The sequence below is a fragment of the Canis aureus genome, chromosome 6 (assembly GCF_053574225.1).
Source record: "Canis aureus isolate CA01 chromosome 6, VMU_Caureus_v.1.0, whole genome shotgun sequence".
Classification (NCBI taxonomy): Eukaryota; Metazoa; Chordata; class Mammalia; order Carnivora; family Canidae; genus Canis; species Canis aureus.
Window position 1 is genome coordinate 62821281 of NC_135616.1, and position 24900 is coordinate 62846180.

At 35.7% G+C, this 24900-nt stretch overlaps 1 protein-coding gene across 6 annotated transcripts in view; it reads right to left on the reverse strand.

Moving 5' to 3' along the window:
* Positions 1-4942: 4942 nt before the first annotated feature.
* RNF2 (ring finger protein 2) overlaps positions 4943-24900 on the reverse strand; it is a 49577-nt gene continuing 29619 nt past the window's right edge. For all 6 annotated transcript variants that reach the window (XM_077901946.1, XM_077901942.1, XM_077901945.1 and 3 more), the window contains 6 exons: positions 17300-17388; positions 14377-14537; positions 13531-13746; positions 9072-9344; positions 8179-8350; positions 4943-7870 (listed from right to left, as the gene is read on the reverse strand). In XM_077901946.1, the coding sequence (XP_077758072.1) occupies positions 7769-7870; positions 8179-8350; positions 9072-9344; positions 13531-13746; positions 14377-14537; positions 17300-17386 (1011 nt within the window). In that variant the 5' untranslated portion in view covers positions 17387-17388 and the 3' untranslated portion in view covers positions 4943-7768. The remainder of the gene's footprint in view (positions 7871-8178; positions 8351-9071; positions 9345-13530; positions 13747-14376; positions 14538-17299; positions 17389-24900) is intronic.

Sequence of the window (24900 nt, forward strand, 5' to 3'; positions counted from 1 at the left end):
TAGTTTACTTTTCTGACTTTTGACTTTTCAGGAATTTCATTTAATTTCCATGTATTTGTGTCAAATTTCCTTCTGCTATTGATTCCTAAGCCCACTCCATTATAGCCAGTCTGTATGCTGCTGACTGTAATGTCAACCTGTCCACCCTAGAGAACATTCCATGTGTCCTATTATTGTGTGACGTTTGCTATAGGTACATCAGGTCTAGTTGGTTTTACTGTGTTGTTCAAGTATTCTACTTCCTTGCTGAGTTCTGCCCAGCTGAACTGTCCCCTATGAGAATAGGTTAACATCTTCAACTATCCTTGCTGAATTATTTTTGCCTCATCGGTCAATGTTATTGTAAGGTCCTGTTGTTTGAATATGTTTGTAATTATCACATTTTCCTGATGAACTTTTATCATTATAAAATGTCATTTGTCTCTAACAATTTTTGCCTGAAAGTCATTTTGTATATTAGTATAGCTACTTTGGTTCTTTTGGTTACTGTTTTATGTTCAATCCTGTTACTTTCAACCAATTTTTTTCTCTGAAACTAAAGTATGGTAGACTGTATATAGCTGCATCAGGTTTTTAATCTGCCATATCTGCCTTTTAATGGAGTATTCAGTCCATTAACATCTAACATACTTAATGGTAACAAGATCTACAATCTGACAGTTGGCTATTTGCTTTGTCTTATTTATTCCTCCACTACAGCCTTCTTTTGTGTAAAATGTTATTTTCTTACGTGCCATTTGATTTTACTCTATTTTGGGGATTGATTTCCTTAGTGGTTGTGCTAGGGATGACAATTATCTTAATTTTCAAAAGTCTAGTTCAGGTTAATACCAACTTAATTTTAGTAGTCTAGAAAACCTTTGCTCCAGGGATCCCTGGGTGGTGCAGCGGTTTGGCGCCTGCCTTTGGCCCAGGGCACGATCCTGGAGACCAGGGATCGAATCCCACGTCGGGCTTCCTACATGGAGCCTGCTTCTCCCTCTGCCTGTGTCTCTGCCTCTCTCTCTCTCTCTCTCTCTGTGACTATCATAAATAAATAAAAATTAAAAAAAAGAAAACCTTTGCTCCAATATTGCTCCCTTCCTTCCTTGACGTTGTATGCCATACAAATTACATGTTTATACATTCTAAGGCATTCATCAGTTTTACATTTATTACTTTATACAGTTTTCAATCAGAGGTGTAAACAAAGCACTGTTACAATTGAAGGTCTGAATCCTCCCCCAAATCTATTATAAGGAGCCCTAACCCCTAATGTGATGGTATTTGAAGGCTGGACCTACAGAAGGTAATTTGTTTTAGATGGAATCCTAAAAGTGGGGCTCCATGACAGGTTTAGTCCTTTAAGAACAGAAAGAAACCAGATCTCTCTCCTTTCCTCTACCATCCATGTGAGGAAACGGTGAGACAGTAGCTATCTGCAAAACAGGTGGAGGGCCCTCACCTCCAGGAACCAATTTATCCACACCTTGTTCTTGGCACTTCCTGGCCTCCAGAACCGAAAGAAATAAAGTCTGATGTTTAAGCCAACCAATCTATGGTATTTTGTTAGCAGCAACCCAGGCTAACACATTTATACCTTCTTTATTTAATTATGTAGTTAACTTTATCAGTTCTACTTATCTGTGTGGATTCATGTTACTATCTCATGTCCTTTCACTTTTGCCTAAATGACTCCCTTTATTACTTCTTAAAGAGCTGGTATGCTTGTGACAAATTTTTCATGTGGGGAATATCTCAATTTCTTTCATTTCCAAGGAATAATTGTGCTGCATATAGGTAGGTATTCTTGACCTTTTTTTTTTTTTTTTTTTTTTGAGAGGGAAGGAGCAGAGGGACAGGCAGAGCGAGAGGGATAAGTAGGTTCCCCACTGAGCAGGGAACCCAATACAGGACACAATCACAGGACCCTGGGATCATGACCTGAGCCAAAGGCAGACGCTTAACCAACAGAGCCACCCAGGTGCTCCCTTGGTTGACTTCTTCTTTCACGACTCTGAATGTCTACCTGCTGGCCTCTGTGACTTCTCAATGAGAAAGAAGCTTTGACTCTGTATGTAATGAATTACTTTCCTCTTGCTGCTTTCAAGAGTCTGTCTTATTTACTCAGCATTTGAAACATGCAGGGTTTTTTTATTTTTTTTTTTCAACTCCACATTAGCCTTCACTTCCTGCTTGCAGAGGTGCTACAGGTACTATTAGTGACTTCCTTTTTTTTTAGATGTGCAAACTCATGTTTTTCATCAAATTTTGAAATTTTTTAGCAATTATTTTTTAAAATACTCTGAGCCCCTTTTCTTCCTCTCCTACTAGGACTCCCATTATGCAAGTTAAATACACTTAATGGTGTCCCACAGGTCTCCGCAGCCATTTTTCCTTCATTTCTTTTTCTTTGGTAGGATACTCTCAACTGGACTGTATTCACAGTTGTTGAATTTTCTACCCATTCAAATCTGTTGAGCCCCTTTATTTTTAATTTTTAAAGGAAGCTCTATACACAATGTGGGCCTTGAACCCCACAAACCCAAGATCCAGAATCACATGCTCTACTAAGCCAGCCAGGCACTCCAAGATTTTTTAAATGAATTTATCCTACTGTACTTTTTCAATCCAGAATTTCTGTATGGTTCTTTTATCATAATTTCTATCTCTTTAATTCTATTCTCTATTTGGTGAAAAACTGTTCTCATTAGTTTTTAAGATATGGTTTCTTTCACTTTGGACACATTTTTAGAAGCTTAGTTTTTCTTTTAGCTAAGTGCGACATCGGAGTATCCTCACACTTTCCTGTTTCTTCCCTAGTATTATAAATTTTTGTTGAAAACAAAATTTAAAATAATATAGGCAACTCTGGACAACAGAATCCTTTTACCTCCTCAAAGTCTACGGTGTTTGCAGTTTGCTGAGTGACCTTTCTGGACTAATTCTGTGAAGTCTGCATTCTTTGCTGTGTGTGACCACTATATTCTGCTTCATTAACTTAAACGTCAGTTAGTAACTAAACAGAAATTTCCTTAAATGCCTTGAAATCATGACATAACTCTCTCCCCCTGTTGAAGTGCTCTGTAAATATGTTGGGGTAGGCCTTCAATGCCGCAACATGCAGGGTTTTTTTATTTTTTTTTTCAACTCCACATTAGCCTTCACTTCCTGCTTGCAGAGGTGCTACAGGTACTATTAGTGACTTCCTTTTTTTCCCCCTTGGGAATGCATACAACCTTGCCACATGCATGTGGCCTTCTATATTCACAGGAATGTGCTGAAGCTTTTCAAAGTCCTCTAAGGACATGTCATTCCTCAGTTTTCATTTCCTGGCCTTTTATTTCTTCTTTTTGGTACCAATTAGTATCATTGTCTAAAAGAAACTGCTTTGTTAAATAACTGAAGCTGTTTTTGACAGACTGTAGATGAGGTTCTATACACACACTGGGCAGAGTCAGATCAAGTAAAGGTAAGTTCTGGGAACAGAGTTATTCAGTGAAGGACCAGAGAGGTCAAACAGTGACAATTCTCTGGGATGAGCTTTTTAGGGAGCTTTAAGCCCCTTCCAGTGTTGCAAGGCTGCTGTTTTTCACTACTACCACAGTAGCAAGGCTATTCTTTTTTCAAGGCTACCCAGGAATTAGGGGGTGGCGGGAGGGTAATCTATAATGCTATGGAATTTATATTAGTTTTTTATTTTTTTTTATTTTTAATTTTTATTTAGGATAGTCACAGAGAGAGAAAGAGAGAGAGGCAGAGACATAGGCAGAGGGAGAAGCAGGCTCCATGCACCGGGAGACCGATGTGGGATTCGATCCCAGGTCTCCAGGATCGCGCCCTGGGCCAAAGGCAGGCGCCAAACTGCTGCGCCACCCAGGGAATCCCTATATTAGTTTTTTATTAATGATAAATGTTTAGATTATTGAAAGATGTTAGTTCAGTTTCAGAGTTCTGAAAAACCGGATTTTGATAACTTTTTCAGTGCTCTCAACTCTTCTTTGGAAGAAAAGATTTTCAGAGTCCTTACTCCAGGAAGGACCTCTCAAGGAGGTAATTTGTATAGTGACAACAACTGCACACAAATATTTCTTCCTTATAACTATGCTTCTATTTTATTTTTGGAAGAGCAAGTATTCCTAAGTAGAAATGTGAGGGTATTCTAAAACGACACCTTTTCTCATCTAGCATTTCAATTATTTCATGTTTAGTTATCCAAATCAGAATTCTGAACCTCAATTTCCTAAACTGTATGAAGGAAATGTGGTCTTCTTCACAGGGTTCAAAGGATTTAAGATTATAATGTAAAACTTACAACAAAGTTACAGTAATTAAAACAGTACTGGCATTAAAAAAAAACAGTAGTGGCAAAGGGACAGTCATATATATATGTGTGGTGTATGTATATGTGTGTGTGTGTGTGTGTACACACACACACACCAATGGACTACAGAACCCAGAAATAAACCCTCACATAATATGGTCTCAATTAATTTCAAGAAAGACCACGAACACAATGCAATGGAGAAAGAGCAGTCTTTTCAACAAATGGTGCTGAGGAAACTAGATATCCAAAAACAAACAACAAAGTTCAATCCTTTCCTTTCACCAGGCACAAAACTCAAAAAGGATTAAAGACCTAAATGTAAGAGCTAAAACTATAAATTAAACTCTTAGAAGAAAGCATATAGGAAGATTTTCCTAACACTGGATTTGTAATATTTTCTTGGATATGACACCAAAATCATAGGCCACAATGACAACAACAGAGGCAAACTAGATTTCATCAAATTAAAAATTTTGTGCATCAAAGGACACTGTCAAGAGAGTAAACAGGGACAAAATATTTGTAAATTATGTATCTGATAACAGATTAAAAATTCCTACAACTCAACAAACCATTGAATTAAAAGTAAGACTTGAATAGACATTTTTCCACAGAAGATATACAAATAGCCAACAAGCATATGAAAAGATGTTTTAGTTAGTATCACAAGCCATCAGGGAAATGTAAATCAAAACTACAATGAATTAACACTTTACACTCATTAGGATAACTATTAAAAACAAAACTACAATAACAAGTGTTGGTGAAAATGTGGAGAAATTAGAATCCTAGTACATTGCTGATGAGAATATAAAATGGTACAGCCCCTGTGGAAAATTATTTGGGGTTCCTCAAAAAATGAAACATAGAATTACCCTATATTCCAGCAACTTTGCTTCTAGGTATATACTCTAAAGATTTAAAACAGGGACTCAAACAGTTACTTGTACAAAAATGTTCATAGTAGCATTATTCACAATAGCAAAAAGTGTCCATCCAAAGGTAAGTGGATAAACAAAATGTGATATAAACATACAACATGAATGAACCTTAAAAGCATTATGCTTAATGAAATAAGACAAACACAAAGGAAAAATAATACATGACTCCACCTACAAAAGGTGCCTAAATCAACTTCAAAGAGAGAAAGAAGAATAAAGGTTACAAATGGGTTGGCAGATAAAAGGCAGGGAGAGTTACTGTTTAATGAATCCAGAGTTTGTGTTTGGGATGATAAATTTAAAGTTTTGGAACTAGATAGTGGTGATGTACATAACACTGTGAATGTACTTAATGCCATTGATTTGTACATGTAAAAATGGTTCAAATGGTAAATTTGGTTATGTATATTTTATCATAATGCATTTTAAAATGATAGTGTATCCAAAAGGCCCTTACCTCATTTGGTGAGCCTTTTGTTCTTCAATTGAAAAGGTGGGTACAGAAGTTATTTAGAGAATACTTTACAAAACCTTGATTGGAAGTAATGGTAAACAGTACCCACCCACCAAACACATATTTGTGGGCACACACACACACACACACCCCCCACACACTCAATGCTCTACCAAATACCTATTCTACTTTGCAAAGAATTATATATCTAATGAATTTGCTAATGATGCAGAAAGTTTACATCCTCCCATACTGACAGAAACACATACATTCTCTAAGCACAAAGCTTATATTCACAAATAATTTTCTGCTTCAAGACAAAATTTCAATTAATCACAATGGGAATTTAGTTATTTAATGCAACCACTAATCTAATATCACCAATAAAATCTAAGCAGTTATATCACAAAACCAGGGTTATATTTAGTGGACATGCATTAATAATCTATACAACTTAACATTACACCAGAAAAGGAATTGAATACAAAATTTCCCTTGATTTTTGGTGGTCTTCAAATTTCATGACACAGATGACTGATAAAACTGTAAAAACAGATTTTAAATATTTTCAATAAAATGGTAAAAAATTTAATGAGCCTTTAAGTTTTCATACTGGGCTGAAGATTTAAAACACCAAGCTGGCCCCAATCTGTCAAAAATGACAGAAATATTTACAATGTCTACTACACAGGTTATTTAGTTAAAATGGTACTGGAGGACTACTCACCCCTAGCAAAAAAAACCCTTTGGAGTTAATTTCTCAATGCAATCAAGTCTTTGTAAATACTCTAATAATTATAAACTTGGAACATACTTGGAATCAGGACAATGATGAAAAGTAACACACAAGTCAATCTTATTTCTAATCTGTTTTCAAAAAACCTTGACTCCAAAAGCCCAACACTGTTCCTCATTATAAAATTAAATTAAGAAGAGTAGAATGACTTTACCCTACTTGCTATTCTTCTACAGAATAATCTTTCACTAGGGCAGGGCTGAAGCTCCATTAACTTGCTTCTCTAGAGTGTGATTAGCAGAGCACCAAATTTATAAACTGACAGGGCCACCCAAAATGCTGAACACACTTATCCTAACAAACTTTTTTTTTTCCCCCAATTTTATGTGCCAGTGTATGTGCCATGCTATTCTTGAAACTTACTTGGCTATCAATAAGAAAAGAATTAGGGAAGCTTTGAACATATCTTGTACTTTCATCAAGGCTAAAGTGCAAAATATCTCCATATCTCTGGTACTTTAATAGAAAAAAAATCAAATACACATAAAAAAGGAACTGAAGTGGCAGTAAAGCTAATACAAAAAAGACCTCTTTAAATACACACTTGAAGACTACATAAGACCAATTTAATTTTTCTTTCTTCAGTGAAATCTGTAAATGAACCAAGTTCTCAAAGAACTTGACATTTTGTTTCTCTTTCCCAGGATCAGAAATTCCAAAATTAGAGGGAAAAAATGGAAAAAAAAATAACATTGCATGACAATGGACACTAAGTTCATAAAGAACCTTTTTTAAAAAATGAGATATTATGGAAGAAAATACCATGAAAATAATAATCCTATGAGAATTGTTTTTTAAGCACAGTAAATTTGAGCCTTGGTCTTCATGAAGATACTACAGCTTATATAGAAAACTATAAATATACAAGACTCCAGGAAAAAAAGTCAAAATACATATTAACATTCTGTAGGCCTAAAAAACTTTTGAGGGGAGGGAAAAGATAGCCAACTGAATCTTCACTTAAGAATACAGAACTATGAAAAATTCCTGGGTCAAAAGGGTGCTCCAAATGGAACCATACTTCGTGAAAACATACAACTTAGATATACTTTTAAAAGGAAAGAAAAATCGTGAATAATTGCAGTCCCTTTCGAAAAGGAAATCTTAAATTAAGGGGAAAAGATTCTAATAGTGTAAACGAGTCTGGCTCAGAAAGAAAACTGAACAACATATCCAAGATTCTGTCCATAAAAGTAAAGACATTACATCTTTAATATTAAAGAAATAGGCTATAAAAAAAGTTCATTCTCAGACTTGGTTTTAGTAAAAGCTCATTTGTGCTCCTTTGTGGGTGCATAATAAAGTTCCATGGGTTTGTTCACTTTCCAGTATTTCTCACTGACCAATTCCAAAGAAAAAGAGCCATTTAATACCTAAAACAAAAAAAGAAAGAATTAAAAAAATGCTCAAAGCACAATAGAGAGATGAAACAAACATCAAAGTCCATTTTTTTTAAACCTTAGGATAAAATTTCTTGTCACTTATACTATTCATAAAAGGACAACCACAAGATTGTTTTTTTGATATCAAAAAAGGTAACTACCCCTTTGCAATTTCTCATTCTGTCAGGGTCTCAAGGTCCTGAACCATTTTCATTAGCCCCCCCCCCAAAAAAACACCTGCTAGTCTCAGATAGTGACTATGCTCCCAGTTTCAACAGCCTATTCTTTTGAATACTCACAGTGAACTGCCCACTGGCTGTTGCTATGTAAATGGTATACTGCTTCTCACTGGCTGTATCAAGGTTCATCTGGTTTGATTCTCCTTTGCTTCGAAGTTCTTCCAAAGCTAACCTCACAGCCAGATACTTGGATAAGTGATCAACAGTGGCATTACCTGAAGTCTTTATGTACCTGGAAAAATAAATCATTAATAATTTAATTTCTATATTACTGATAAAAACACTCAAATTATAGAACTATTACATTTTTAACAAGCTAAATAAAATGTAAATGTCTCAATTATTGACAAAATAGTATCAAAAATTTATTCCTCTATTACCTAAACATTTTTTATTGAAAGGTACAGAAGAGGGGAAAGTACACACCATCTGTCTAAGGACATGTCTACCTTACCACCCATAAATATGATATAAAATGACAAAAGTCAAACACACACAAGGAGTACTGAGAGGGCGAGGGGGGGACGGGGCATTCTCAACTCCAACAAGCAAAATTCTGCCATCTACAGCAGCAAAGGGAATAGTAAAAAATACGAGCAAATTTCTAAGAATTGATCCATTTTCTGGTTTTTAAAGACAGAGCTGAGAAACACTAACCTTGAAATTTTTTCAAAGCATAGTATACCATTCAGTCAGCCACTGAACAAGTTAAATTCATATGACTCTTCATCCTCCTCTATCTAGGAGAGTCATTTCTTTTATACACACTAATGTGGGTAGGGAGCACATGACAAAGAAGGAAAATCTACAGTCTAGGCAGCTGGAACATCCAACAGAACCCTGGCAATCACTGGCATGACAAATATTGCCCTTATTTCTTACACAAAATTGCCTTTTAACTCCAAATTAAGTATTGTGAATTCAGATCATCTGAAACTAACCTACACACTTACCTTGTCTGTGCACTATCATCTTTTTCCATTAGTGTAGGATGAGGCCTGAATACTAATTCAATTTCACTAGCACCATCCATTACTGGATCAATTGCCACTGTTGCATTGTTATTATCAAGCTCAAGCCCGGAATCATCAGATGTTTTGGTCCGTTTGTTACTAGGTCCTGCTTCCTGATTACTGTGCGTGGAAGCATTACTACAGTGAGAACTGTCACCATTATCTTCTGCTCCACTACCATTTTCGATTTGTTGTTTCTTGCCTCGCTGTAATCTAGTGAAGGAAATTTAAGAGGTTGCATGAAATTTACATTTGGCTCTTTTCAATGCATTGATTTTGAACCATGTTTACTGAACTTCAGAATTCTAAAAAAGTCTTCATAATTGAATTTGCTCCAAGTTGGATAATGACATTTATTTCCCTCACGTCCCAGAAAGTTCCAAAGAACCACACTCATACACATATGTTTGAATGACTTAAAGAAATGTTTATATTCATTTAATAATTTTCTTTGTTGATTACAGGAATTACTGGCAAACCTTTATTTACATGTTGATAAACTTTTTTTGTTATGAGATTTTAAATCTAAAGAAAGGCATGATTCAGAAATGAAAATTTAAAAGTTCTGAGGGAAGATATCTGGGCCTCTTTGATTAGAAGTTCTTGAGGAAACAAGATTTAAGAGGAATAGTAAGCAATCCCTCCCTGCCAACCTCACTCAAAGTCTGCTAATGCAATATAAAATCATTCTAGTGAGAAAAATGAGACTGATATCTAAATCATTAGAGCGTGGATACAGAAGCATTCTAACAAGCTCAAAAACAAAACAAAAAAAGCAGTAACTGGGCAAGGTGCTTTGTGTCCAGATCTGACTTACTCATCAAAACAATCAAAGGAGTTAACATTATCATCATTTTATAGTTGAGAAAACAAAAGAAACTGAAGTTCAAAGCCCCATGGTTATAAGCTAGTAAGTGCCAGAACTAGAGCTAGGATGTGATATTGATATACATTCTGCCACACTGGCCCCCTCTCTATCTGTATATGAAAGAAATATGCAGAAATGACTGACACTTCTAACACAGTATCATTATTACATGTTTACTACCAGTACAAGGAAATCATAGCCCATAAAAAAGAACGGTAACAAAAAATACACAAAATATTGCTTAAGAAATCTATAGATTATTTTAAAATTAAGAAGGTATCATTAAAAAAAAAGGTGTCATTAATATATCAAATGACAAAACTATGATCAAAAAAGATATGAACAGGGGACACTGGGGTGGCTCAGCAGTTGAGCATCTGCCTTCGGCCCAGGGCGTGATCCTGGTGTCCGAGGATCAAGTCCCACATAAGGCTTCCTGCATGGAGACTGCTTCTCTCTCTGCCTATGCCCCTGCCTCTCTCTCTGTCTCTGATGAATAAATAAAATCTTAAAAAAAAAAAAAAATATGAACAGATACAATGAAATATTATTTAGTCTACTTAGTCTTAAAAAGTGAAATAAGCCAGTCACGATTCCACTTATATGAGGTATTTAAAGTAGCCAAATTCATAAAAACAGAAAGTAGGATGGTGGTTGCCAGGAGATGAGGAGGAAATGAGCTGTTTAATGGGTACAGAATTTCTGTTTTATAAGATGAAAAAAGTTCTGGAAATTGGTTGTACAATAATGTGAACGTACTTACAATACTGAATTGTATACTTAAAAATGGTTAAGATAGTCAATTTTACATTGTATCTTTTTTAATCACAATTTAAAATACATATATATAACAGGCCAAAATAATGAAACAAAACAAATCAACAGTGAAAATACAAAGACCTTAAGTATTTCCTAAAATCTACAGGTAAGGCAAAAGCAATGTTGTTTCATTTAACTAATAAAGTAATTAACACAGTTACTCGTCTTGATGTATTTATTTTTACCCAAACTTCTTTCCAGTCTGAGGTGACAGAGCTAGGTTTCTTTATTTCAGCTATTACTCTTAAAATGTTTATAACAGAGATTAATAGCTTACTTGCAATCAAATCAAATTTCTTATCAAATCATATGTGTAATACTACATACTATTCTAGAGGCAGCATCTTAAGACATATACCACCAAACTTGAATGTCATATGAGGCACAGTAACAGTAATTAGGAATGCCAATATTTAGCCTCTACTATTTAAAGAACTAATAGAAGTGAAATCTGAAATAAGTACAGAATCCAATATAAGTATTTTGACAGGGACGCCTGGGTGGCTCAGCAGTTGAGCATCAAGATGTGGGGGTCTCGGGATCGAGTCCCACATCAGGCTCCCTGTGTGGAGCCTGCTCCTCCCTCTCCCTGTGTCTCTGCCTCTCTCTTTCTCTGTGTGTCTCTCATGAAAATAAAATCTTTAAAAAAAAAAAAAAAAAAGAGTTTTGACAAAGACAGATCAAGACTGCTACATGTAAGAAATTAATTCAATATAAAGGAAGAATTTCAAAAGAATTCACATCCAAAAATATTTACTTGTAGTATTACACAAATGATTTGATAGTATTATACTCATAAGAAATTAATTTTAATTCAATATAAAGGAAGAATTTCAAAAAATTCATACACTCAAAAATACTTATAGTATTTATACAAATGATTTGATACATCTAGTATTGATACAAGATATAATATTACTCTATTACTCGAAGCCAAGCATGGTTCTAAGCACTGGAGTTATAAGACTCAATAATACTGACAGTCTCTACCCTCTAAGGGCTTATATTATTGTTCTACATGTTAGAGAAGTAGTACTGTGGAGAAAAACGAATAAGGGAGATAAGATAGTTATGGAGTTCTGAGGTGGAAGATGGGAACTTAGACCTCTGAAGAAAGTGAGAGTGTTATATGTGGATTATCTGGAAGAGGGTTCCGTAGAGAATATTAAGTACCACACTGGGAAGTCTGAAGAACAGCAAGGAAGCTGTAATAAAAGGAGCTTCTATCAGATACTCCCACCACTAGAAATGTTCAAGCAAAATCAAAAGGACTATAAAAGATTTTGCAAAGGGGATTCTCTGTCCTGCTCAAAAACTAAAATGAACACCACTGAAGTCCCTCAAACTCTTAGAAACGTAGGATTTTTTAAAAATAAATATATTCAACACTTAATACTTTATTTTACTTTGCTAAACAGAGTTTAGTTTGTAGGTCAGTTTAATATAGTTAGAATGTAACACATCTTCAGAACCACTTCTGGAACCTTAAAAATAGCAATGCTTGGACCTCAATCAAAGATTCCGATTTGCTTGGTTTGGGAGGATACTGGAGGACCTAAAATTTTAAAACTTTCATGATTCTGATGTTCAGCCAAGGTGAGAAACACTTGCCTGGGATGCAGCTTTACTGGCATTCCCTACTTTGGAAAATGATGCCTCTCATTGAGACCTGAATATATTAGGAAAGGAAACAAGAATGAAGGTAAGAAAGTGCCCAATTTATGCAGGGTGTTGGAAGCCATCATTAAGGTCTTTTAACCTGAAAATGAAGAGAAGATAGATAAAAGAGACTCCAAAGCAAAGGAGAACCATGACCTGACTTTCAATTTAACAGAATCACTCTGGCTGCTGTACTGAGAACAGACTTTGTAAAGATAAGCATGGAAAGTAGAAAGACCAATTAGGAGGCTATTTCAATTCTTGAAATGAAAGAAAAATGGTGGTGGCCTAAACCAACCTGGATATATTATGGAAAAAGTTAAAAGTATATTTATTCTCAGATTGGAATATATAATGTGAAAAAAAAGAGAAATGTTTCAAAGTTTTCAAAATTTCCAAAGTTTTTGGCTAAAGCAAAGGCAAAGTTGCCATCAACTGAAATGAGCAAGAATAAAAAGAAGTAGGGGGTAAGAATAAAAAGTTCAGTATTGGACATGTTAAATATGAGTTAAGGAATAGCTAATTCATACGAAAGGAACCAGAAGAATATCATCTCCTGAAAGCCAAGTGAAGAAAACCATTCAAAGAGAAATAACTGTGTCAAATGTTGCTGAGTAAGATAGGAAAATGAGGTCTGAGAATCAGCGATTAGATTTTGCAATTTGGAGGTCACTGGAAAATCTGACAAAGTGATATGGAGGTAGGAGAGAGGATAAACACCTGACTTATATGGGTTCAAAACAGAATTGGAGAAGAACTGAGGGACAACGAGCACAAACTTTTTCAAGCAGTTCTGCTATAGAAATAAGAGGAGAAAAGAAATGGTAAGTGAAGGGGGAAGTGGGTACAACAGAGAATAATATTTTTAAATAGAATACCCTATTAATGCCTGGAGGTATATATCATGCCTCCATGGAAAGGTAACCATGCAGAACTACTATTTGTTACTGCATTTTATTTCTTTCCAAGTGAAGGCTGTTAAATAAATAAGAGTATTTTTTTAAAAAGTATACAGAAAAATGGCCACCATCCCTGGCCTTCTTTCCCACATACCTGTTCATGGCCTGTATCTTCAGTCCTTCCTCAATGCTGTGACTGAGTGCTTGCTGATTATTGTGCTTGTTGATCCTAGCCAATACTCTCTCCTGATGAGCTTCATACTCATCACGACTTGGATAAATTTTGCTGATGAGTGCATCAAAGTTTGGGTCTGGCCTTAGTGATCTTTTAGAAACTAGCTTTTTTCGACAGGTAGGACATTCTTTATTGCTAAATAAAAAGAGGGGAAAGAAACTGTAAACAATGTATCTTTGGGCTAACAACAAAAATATCCAACTTCTGGATAGTTATCATTATTCCAATACCTTTACTAAGTCACAGAAATTTAAACTGATTAACCTGAATTTCCTTGAAAACCTGATTTGAGGGTAAGCAAGATTTTGAGAACCTCAGACACTATACAGTATTTGCCAACAAACAAAAATTTGAATACTTCCCAATAATTTATATATAATCATTTTAGAAATAAAAATCTATTTCTTGCCAATATAAATTTCCCTGATATCCATGCCCTACAAGGAAAATTTATCCATTAATATATATTAATTTGTTATCAATTCTATTATTAAAATAGCATACACAGAGGTATTATAAAATTTAGAAGTGGAAGAACCACGGAGGACTTCATGCTTTGTAATTTTCTCAAAACAAGCATTCGTGCTATAAACCTTTAAAACTGCATAAAATCAACTATTTCAAAACAAAGATTCTCCAATAATTAAAAGACTTTAGAAAATTTTCCAGCTCTCAAATGAACACTTATAGAGAATATATTTCTCAAAACTCATACAGTACCATCCTGGTATAATTAAGTACCTAGTATAACTCATTTCAACATACCCACTTCTGAGGGCTGTGATAATGCAGTCTGCACAAAAACGATGCAAACACTCCTTTGTAGTCATGGTGTTTTTCAACATATCCAAACAAATTGGGCACATTAATTCACTGTGTAGACTTCGAGGTGAAACCACAATTTCCAAGCCATCCGTTATTGCCTCCTATAGAAGAGTCACTTTAAAATTAAATGCTACCTATTTTTTTTATTATGGACAAGTCCAAACATACAAAAGTACTGAAAATGACAAAAATGAACATCTATGTACCCATCACCACCACTGTCAACTCACACCCGACCTTGTTTTTCTATAATCTTCCCCAACCCCCCTTAAGCCCCATCACTGTATTATATCAATGCTCTTATTTTAATGCTAAAAATAACATATTAATGTTTTTAAAAGCTAAGTAATGGTAAATTAGCTTGGCATAAAAAAAAAAAAAAACAACACTGAATTTGGAATCAGATGCCTTAGGTCCTAGTTCTAGCCATGTTAATGTGACTCTAGTAATTTAACATTGTTTCTTACCTTTTAATTGAGGAAGTTAAGGCTAAATAACTTTATTTCTTCGATCTTCACAAATTCTACCATTTTGATAACTATATATTTCATGCCATCTATTTAAATATTTTAAGATTCCCATTCAAGTATTTCTAATTTACATACAATTTAACAGGGTTTCATTTTAACATCACTACTTGTAATAGTGATGATCTGCTATTGGATCCACAGAAGCAGTTTTATACAAAGTGGCCAGGTTCTCAAGTTAACCTACAAACTAATTTAAACCATAGTACTAGTACTGGTATTACTGTCACTGTAAAAATGTTTCAGTGCAAAAATGCATTTAGAGTTCCAATGTAGAATGCCAGCACATCTGTCAGCTGAAGAGAGATTAGTGACTCCTACTTTCTTCACCACTACCCACCCTTCCCACAAGGTGGCACATACTAGCTCTAAACATCAATGCTGGCTCTTATGGGTTGAGGAAAGAGATCTAGTAGGTAGCTACTGAAGAGAAAGGTGAGACAAAAATAAAAGGCTTCCCATATATTACTGACACTTCCTATTTCCACTGGATCTCCATAGTTGTGTTTCCTCTACAGGGTCAAAGAATAAGGACCCTACAAGGAAAGACACAAAGATAGATAGATAATGTCCTTGAAGAACTCAAGTAAAATATATTTAAATTTACAATAACTACCACTATTTTTGAGTGTCTTATGGTATTTCAACCTCTCTAGAGAAAGCACCTTCAGTATTTTCTTTTACTTAATTCAATACACACACAAACTTTTGATTTAGGAATTACAGCCTCCATTTTACAGATGAGGAATCTATCACTCAGAGTATGATGATGACTCAGCTAGTAACCAAGTCTGTCCTCTTCCTCTTTAGAACATGCCTAGAAATATCCCAGCCCAGGATAAAGGCAACCGTCTAAGTTCTCCATGTATGTACCCGTGCAAGTGTGTATAGCTCTGTGGAAGAAAAAAGGGGGGAATATACAACCCAACTGGTATCACTAAAAATTTCACTAGTTTCAAATGAGCATTCAACACTGCTCAGGAATTAGTTTCTCCTGTAACAAGCTTGTTTTTTCTATACTATTTTACACCTTTTCTTCTATCTGCATAACTTCCTTCATCTGAACATTCCAAAGATTACCTCAATTTCATTGAGAGAGCTCTCTGATTTTCTATGACATCTTTATAAATCATCTTTCTTGCTACAAGGAGAAAATATGCCTCTTCCTTTCAAAAGTACATTCCTTCCTACCTTTTCAAGTATATCCTTCTGATTATTATTTGCTCTCAGGTTTCACCAATCTCTGGCACTCCACTAAATCAGCCTAGAGTAAGATCTGCATGGGGTTGCTGAATAATGAAAGGTGAACAGCACATCTCAGAGCCATGTGAGGCACGGGGGTGTCCTTGGTGGCCCTCTATCTCCCATCATAAAAACAAAATTTAAAACTTCCCAATTCCATGTTCCCTTCCAGTTTTTACTCCATTTCTCTGCTTCTCTGCAGAACCAAACTTCTCTGAAAAACTGCCTACACATTTTCACTTTTTCTTCCTTCAACATAACACAATCTATTCAAGTGAATTTTCTCCTGTCAAGGTAAGGAAGTATAAGCACACACTGCCACATACAACATACACTTTTGTAATCCTCATCTTACTTCTCCTCTCAGTAGTCCTGAAAACAGTAACTATCCCCTCTTAACACAACACCTCATAGATTTTGATCCTCTCTCTCTATCGCCTATTTTTCTTTGGCTGTTCCTTCTCAGTCTTCTCTGCAGCTTCTTTTCCATTACTTTCTTTCTAAACTTTGAAGCTCCTCTGGATGAAGTTCTGGGCCCCTCTGCTCATCTCTGTCCAGGTGATCTTATTCTACTCTCATTGCTTAAAATGTGCTGACAACCCCCCAAATTTTACATTTAGTCCAGACCCCTAGGTTAGTATCTCTGCCTGCCTGACTTACAGGTATCTCAAATTGAGTTCAGTTTTAAGCATGTTTATCTCCTTCAAACCTGCTCCTCCCACAGTCTTTCTCATCTTCACCTTCTTAATGTACTCTATTGCCCCCTCCCATTATTATTTATTACAGCACTGAGGACTTACCCCCTTTACACAACTTCTCAAATGTGTAATTCTTTGGATATTAACTCATTTAATATTTATAAACTCTGTAAATTTATACCACATCTATTTACTTCACCTAGTGTCTAGCGTGTAGGACTTGGTATACAGTATGCAAATTATTTGTTGAATCAACGAATGAAGAAACCAAACATACACAAGACTGCCTGTATACAAATTATTACTATTATGTTCTTTCAAGTTTTCATTTCCTAAAAATGTATCCCAGTTTCCACATGTGTCATATTCCTCCGAGTTTATCTTAGTCTACATTACCTGAGGTGTTCGTTGTAATTCATATAAACTGAGTTCCCATGTTTTGCTTAATGGTTGAGTTCCGTTTGTCTGCACAGCCTGAGACATTGCTAAGAATAAAAAAGGAAAGAAAAACAATTTTAGTATCTGGAAGGAAAGTAAATCTCAAAACTGATTTTTTGGAATCATGAATCCTGAGAATCATCAAAATAGAAATGATATACTGGCTCCTCAAAAACTAAAAGAAAAGCACAAGAATCTTTTTATAAGTACAAGCTATTTGAGTGCAAGAGACTATCACTGATCTTTGAATGCCCAACAGGTGGCACAGAGAAAGAGCTAAAATTATTACTGAATGTACAGAAAACTGTCTTAATCCTAAACAATAAATGTTTCTAAAATTCATGGTCATGAAATCAGAACTAAATCAGGAAAATTTAAGACTTTCCAGTATGGTCAATTCTTGCCAGAGATAATAAAATCTACCTTATAGTACTTTAAACTCCTGGTCATTTTGCCTCTACTTTTTCACAGCTCCACTCATGAAAACTCCCCTGCTTGATATACTAAGTCACCGTATAATGTTCAGAAAGTTCTTCCTAATGCTGAACCCAAAACTGCTACCTATTCATCCTACAGCCCCTCAAGGCACACTCGATTAAAACTCATAATTTTTCTACATGACAGCCTTTCAAATATTTGGGTACTGTTATCATACCCCACCTGATTTTTCTTTCCTTTTGGGTAAATATTCTAGTCCCTCCTACTGTTCACTGTCTGATGTGATTTCAAGGTCTCCTCATCACCCTGATATTAATTAGTTCTGTCTCTACCCTCTAGTTAGGAATAAATTTAACAACGTTAAGGCCAACTTCTGTGCTTGTCTCTGAGTAGGTGAATGGGATCTACGATACATGTAAGATGGTCTTAGAAAACTCCTCTCTGGCAAAGGAAAAAAAGGGGCTCCAGGCATTAAAATATTTAGTAGGTATCTATTATTAGCCAAGCAGAACTGCTCTAAGTCCTTGCTTCAGAATACATAGTCTAAAAAGAAGGAAATGCACGTAAATAAGTAAACCACAGGGCAGCCCCGGTAGCCCAATGGTTTAGCGCCACCTTCGGCCCAGGGTGTGATCCTGGGGACCCGGGATGGAGTCCCATATCAGGCTCCCCACATGGAGCGTGCTTCTCCCTCTGCCTGTATCTCTGCCTCTCTCTGTGTGTCTCTCATGAATAAATAAATAAAATCTTTAGAAAACAAAATAAGTAAACTAAAATTTGACAAGATAAATTCTAAGCAGCAGTATAGAAAAAACAATATGGAATTACAGAAGAGGATAAGGGAATTTGAGAAGTCAGGAAAGGCTTCAGCAGAGATGGAATAAGCTTTAAAAAAAAAACAGAGATTTCTACACCAGGATGGGAATATAAAAAAGGGTTCCAGAAAAAGTAGAACAGCATGTATGAAGATAGGCATGAAAACCATAATTGGGAGTTACTGGAAGTTTTAAACAAGAAAGTGACGTGATCAAAGAGTTTCACAGAAACTCAAGCAGCAGTGAACGTAGAAGAACAAAAAAGCAGTAGACAAGTGAGGAGGCTGTTAACAAAAACCCAAATGAGTTAACTATCTGAACCAAGGCAGCTGAATATGCAGAGAGTATTACACAGATAGACCTAATGATACATTTGACACTGATATGAGAGAGGAGGGTCCAATATGACTTCGGGAAAGCCAACTATCCCTTTACTGAGATGGATAACATAGAAGGAAGGTATGGATTGGAGTTGCTACAAATACTGAGGTCCAGTTATTTATAGGCCACTGAGGAAGAGTGGTTCAGTAGATAGAAAAATTCCACACTTGCTGGAAGACACAACCAGCATATTTAAGTAAGTCATATATTCCACACTGGCAATGAAGGACGTGACCTATATATATCCAGGAAGGTAAATTTCCCATTTCCAGCCAAGTATCATTTAAATAAATCTGCTATCAAGAACTCATGCAATCATCAATTAGCTCAACTTTGCTTTGAGTAGTAAAAAAAAGCACTTCACTGAAATTTAACCTCTATTCTAGCCCCCTCTAAAAATCTACTTACCCTATTTCTTCCTTTAACTAAAGCCACGTTCCACATGAAGTTGCTCCCTTGCCCATATTTATTTGAAATAAATATGATCAAATTTTTCAAATGAGCCAGTTGTGTGACTTAAAAAAAAAACAAAAAAAAAAACCAATTTCAAGGCTGACCACTGAGTCTATCTTTTGCTTATCAGAACAAGTGGACTCCAAAACAAGCAAAAATTCCTTGAGGCTTTTGTGCTTCCTGGTAAATACATGTGCCATTATTTCTACCATAAATCCTACTACGACATAATGAATCTCTTAGAGAACTAAAATTACTCAAGGAATTTCTAAGAATTCCAAATCCTAATCCCATGTCTCAAAATCTGTAGTGGTTAACCTGAGGCCCACTACAAACCAAATAATCCTTTCTTCTCTCTCCAGCAAGCTTCCCCAGAAAATTAATGGGAACCGTCCGTCAAATAAAAAAAGCCTTCTGCTGAGGGCTCATTTCTAGAGATACCAGTTCTCCTGCACATAACCGAATTATATCTTGTTTTTAACCAAATTATATCTGATTTAGAGATCTGTATTCCCGTGGCAATAAAATTCAGAAAGCAATTCACAAGTTAGTTGCAGTTTTTCCTAGTATTTGGGAAAGCTAGGATCTCCATGGCCTTGAAAAGTTTTCCAATCTCTCTGTTTATATCTGTATTACAATCATATATTCTCTGGTGTCTGGATTCTTAACTGCTACCATATGGATGCTATCTTACCAAATAATGTAGCAGGTAATCCCTGAGACCAAAAAAAAGGATATGATCTTGATGATCATCAAACCACTATCTCAATTTTTAAGAACGTATCACCAAGGTAGATCTCTCCTGTGACCTGGCCAAACAGAGTCAATGGGGATCTAAGAATTAAAAATTCCTTTTTTTTTTTTTTTTTGCTTCAAGACATAATTCACACAGAGAAGGCATATACATAATACATGACCTACAGGCCATAATCAATCGGTCTGAACGGAAGCTCAAATTTCTACTCTTGGCTGTTACTGAACAGATAAGCTTTCGAGAATTAATTCCTCTTGCTTTAGGTCAATATACTGTGTCATTTAATCTAAATTCTACTTTCACCAAAATCATATATAATCTTTCTTCTACTCTCATTTGGTGAAAAGCTGCATTTCCATCTGTAGCTCCTCCCTGACCAAGCCAAGAATGTAAAATAAAATACATTTAGCTTCTGTTTTCAGATGAGAATGAACTGTGATTTTAATAATAGTATTTATACATGAATTATCTATGTATAAATACTACTAATATATGGCCAGAGGAAACAAGAATGGGTTCACCTGGAATAATTATAACCTGAAAGGACAGAAAGTGATGTAGCCAGTGAAGATGAGAAATGAGGTCAGAAAAAGTAATCTTAAAGATGTTTTCCAGCAACAGGAATGTGCTTCCTAGAGGACTATTGCCTGATGATCCTTGCAGTACAACAGAAAAAGATCTACCTAGGTCTACCTGGCCCAATCCACAATTATAACACCTCAATTATACATCTGAATAAGAGACACCAAACAAAACAGAAATGTTTCCTGCACAAAACAGGCTCTCTCTTTTGTGGCAAGAATGTACAAACGAGAAGTTAGCATTAGTTTGAACAAGATAACTTGAGAGAAACAGAAAATAAATCTGATAAAAGACTTAGTTACAGGCAGATTTTGAAAGCTCACAGCTTCAATATCCAAAGAAGAAATAGCAATACAATATTCAGAATGTGCTTTTAGAGACTGCAAATATCTGACACTTTCATGCTGACTTTCTACATCTTCACATGTTACGGCACATCACTTTTTGCAGGGGTTCAATGAAGTCTCAAAAGCTTTTTAAAACACAGCGCCCCCCCCCCCAAGAAGTGACTACCCACAAAGGGAATATGCAAAAAAGATGAAAAATTCCAAAGCATTCTACATTGAAAGATTTAATAAGTTTATCTTTTTTTTTTCCCTGAAGATTTACTTGAGAGAGAGAGAGCAAGCGAGCGAGCATGTGTGGGATGGGGGTAGAGAGGATCAGAGGGGGAGAGAAAGACAAACAGATCCTGCGAGGAGCACAGAGGCCCCGGGCAGTATGAGGACCGAAGATCAAGACCTGAATAGGAACCAAGAACCAGATTCCTAACCAACTGGGCCACCCAGGCACCCCAAGTTTATTTTTTTTTTTATTTTTATTTTTTATTATTTTTTTTTAAACAAGAAAAAGGTTAGACTTCTAGTTTCTAGTTCCACATGTTAGTGACCACTTTGGCCTAACAAGTTTAAAAACTGTAGAGGCTAAAAAAAATCAACAACTCTTCTTGGGTCTATAAGCAAGGGGAGAACACAAGACAAACCAGTGCCCTTAAGACTGGAAAGACAGAACACAGGGAATCTCAGCTTACCAGAGCACCTCAGGAGTGGAAACTCCAACAGGAACTAGTGTCAAGTTAGATAAATCTGAACTACAGTCAAAAAATTGCTGGGCGCCTGGGTGGCTCAGTTGGTTGAATGCCCAACTCTTGATTTCAGTTCAGGTCATGATCTCAGGGTTGTTGAGATCAACTCCCGTGTTGGGCTCCATTCACTGGGTGTGCAGCCTGCTTGGGTTTCTATCTCTCTGCCCCTCCCCATAAATAAATAAATCTTTAAAAATTTGCTGGAGGCTAAGTTTGATAGTTTTGTGTTTTTTTTTTTTAAGATTTTATTTATTTATTCATGACAGAGAGAGAGAGAGAGAGAGAGAGAGAGGCAGAGACACATGCAGGGAGCCTGATGTGGGACTTGATCTTGGGACTCCAGGATCACACCCTGGGCAGAAGGCAGGCGCTAAACCGCTGAGCCACCGGGGCTTCCCCTAAGTTTGATAGTTAAAAACTCCAAGAGAATTCAGTCATAGAAGTACTCCTAAAATATTATGAAATTGACCTCCTTAAGCCTGACCAGATTCCCACAGGAAAGAACAGGAAAAACCCCCCTTATGCTTGCCAGAGCCCTGCTCTTAGGAAAAACTAGTTAATCAAAACCTAACATACTGGGATATTATCAGAACCTAACTGACTTAGGAAGGTCGATCAATACCCAACTCCAGTCCATTCTAGCAATCCAGTCCACCTGAGGAGGAGGAAAAAAAACTTAAGTACCACTAGTGAAGTTCACAGTATAGAGTATTAGTCTCACTAAAAGACTGAGATCTAGTTACAAAACTATAGAGCCCTTCTTCTCCCCTACACCTCACCACCACACAATTAAAGGCCTATTTACAGCAATTCCTTGTACCTAGTACATCATGCATGTCTGGCCATCTAGGAAAAAACTACCAGGTATACCAAAGGCAAAAAAAAAAAGCCAACACAATTTGAAGAGACAAATCAGGCATCAGAACTAGACATGACAAAATAGTCCTAGAATTTTCAGACCAAGAATTTAAAACAACTATGAATAATATGCAAAGGGCTCTAATGAGTACAGAAGACAGCATATAAAAACACATGGGCAATATAAGCAGAGAGATGGAAATCCTAAGGAAAAAAAGTAGTAAGAAATGCTAGAGATCAAGAACACTGTACAAACGTCAAAAATGCCTTTGATGGGCTTATTAGTAGCCTGGATATCGCTTAGGCAAGAACTCTTGAGCTAAAGGATGACAGATCAATAGAAACCTCAAAAAATGAAAGGGAAAAAGAACAAAGACTGAAAAAAAATACATTAGAATATCCAAGGACTGTGGGTTAACCTCAAAAGATGTAGCATACATGTAACAGGAATATCAAGAGGAGAAAAAACAAAAGGAAGAGAATAATTGAAAAAATAGTGACTGAGAATTTCCCAAAATTAATGTCAGATATCACAGCATAGATGCAGGAAGCTTAGAGAACACCAAGTGGAATAAATGCCAAAAACACTACACCATGGCATGTCATTTTCATACTAGAAATATTCAAAGATGAAGACAAAAGCCTGAAAAAAGCCAGAAAAAAGGATTACACTTGTTCCCTCCTCAAAAAAAGATAAGTATAAAGTATGTCCTGCATTTTAAATTTAACTTACATGGCATTAGAGTTGCTCGTATGTCTAATCCTCTGACTTAATATATCTTAGTATTTTCTCCTACACCTAGAAAAGAGCCTGTTTTTCAATAAGTTAAATGAATGAGTGAAGAAAGACATTTAGAAAGTAAAAATTGAACCTTAGATGATACCTAACAGTACAGAATTACTGCCTACTGAAGTTGATCTTAAATAATTTAACCAGGCATCTTTAAATTGGGGTATGCATGTGTACTCCTGACCTACACAAAAGCTTTCCAGGGAGCTATCCAGAGCTACGTAGTTTTCAAATAATTTAATTTACAGGTTATCAATTTTCCTGAAGTATTTCTACACAAATCGACTTGCCTATATACCTGGGTGGGTCCCTCTTCTTTCCCTAATCCATTCATAAGATTAGGAATCATTCATTCACTCATTCAAATACTGATTTATCTACTGCACCTCATGTACTGTACAGGTCTACAAACACCAACAGTAAACAAGTATGCATACAAGTTAATAATTCTTAAGTATTATATAAAAGATACAAAAAAAGGCACTGAGTTACATCATCAATAGGAGAAAAGGAGCTATTTAAGATAAGCAAATCAAGGGGTGCCTGGGTTAGGGTTAGGGTTCAGTCAGTTAAGTGTCTGCTTTCAGCTCAGGTCAGAATCCCAGGATCACTGGGGCAAAGCCCAAGCATCTCATCGCACTCCCTGCTCAGGCTCAGAGGGAGCCTGCTTCTCCCTCCGTCTGTGCACACACTCTCTCCCTGCCAAATAAATTTTAAAAATAATTTAAAAACTAAAAAGAAAGGGGAATCAAAAACAGAGTTTCAAAAAAATAGACGTATTGGGAAAAAAGAAAGGTCAATGTGGCTGGTAAAGAGGAATATATATGGAGGTTTACAAAGCTAAAGAGAGGTGATCTTCTCAGGAAGCAAATGAAATTAAGAACATATAAGATGTATAATGAGTGAAATCTCCCTCAGAAATATTAATAATCTTCAATTTTTAAGTATTAAAACCATAAGAATTGAAAAAATAAAGCATTAGAAATCAGAATATAAACCTAAAGAAAAAGGGAAAAATGATCATTATAAAACCATAAATCAAATAGAAACAGCTAAAAAACAAAAAAATAGATTTGTTCAAGAAAACAAAATTTGTTATTTGACAAAGCTAATACTGTAACTTTCCCAGAAAACCAAAAAAATTACATAGATATAAAATATATTTTTAAGTTTGCTCATCAGAGACTGCTATAGTCTACTTTATATCAATAAATAAATTTAATTACTCCATTAAATGTCTAAGTTAGAAATGGACGGAAATATTCTTAACTTGATGAATATATTCCAGAAGCCCCAAAGTTAAAACTCTTGAAGACTCCTATTTAAAGAGTCAGGAAAAAAGCAAGACTGCCCTTCTGCTATAAGTCCTCAATAATGTTACCAAAAAAGGGGGGGAGGGGAATG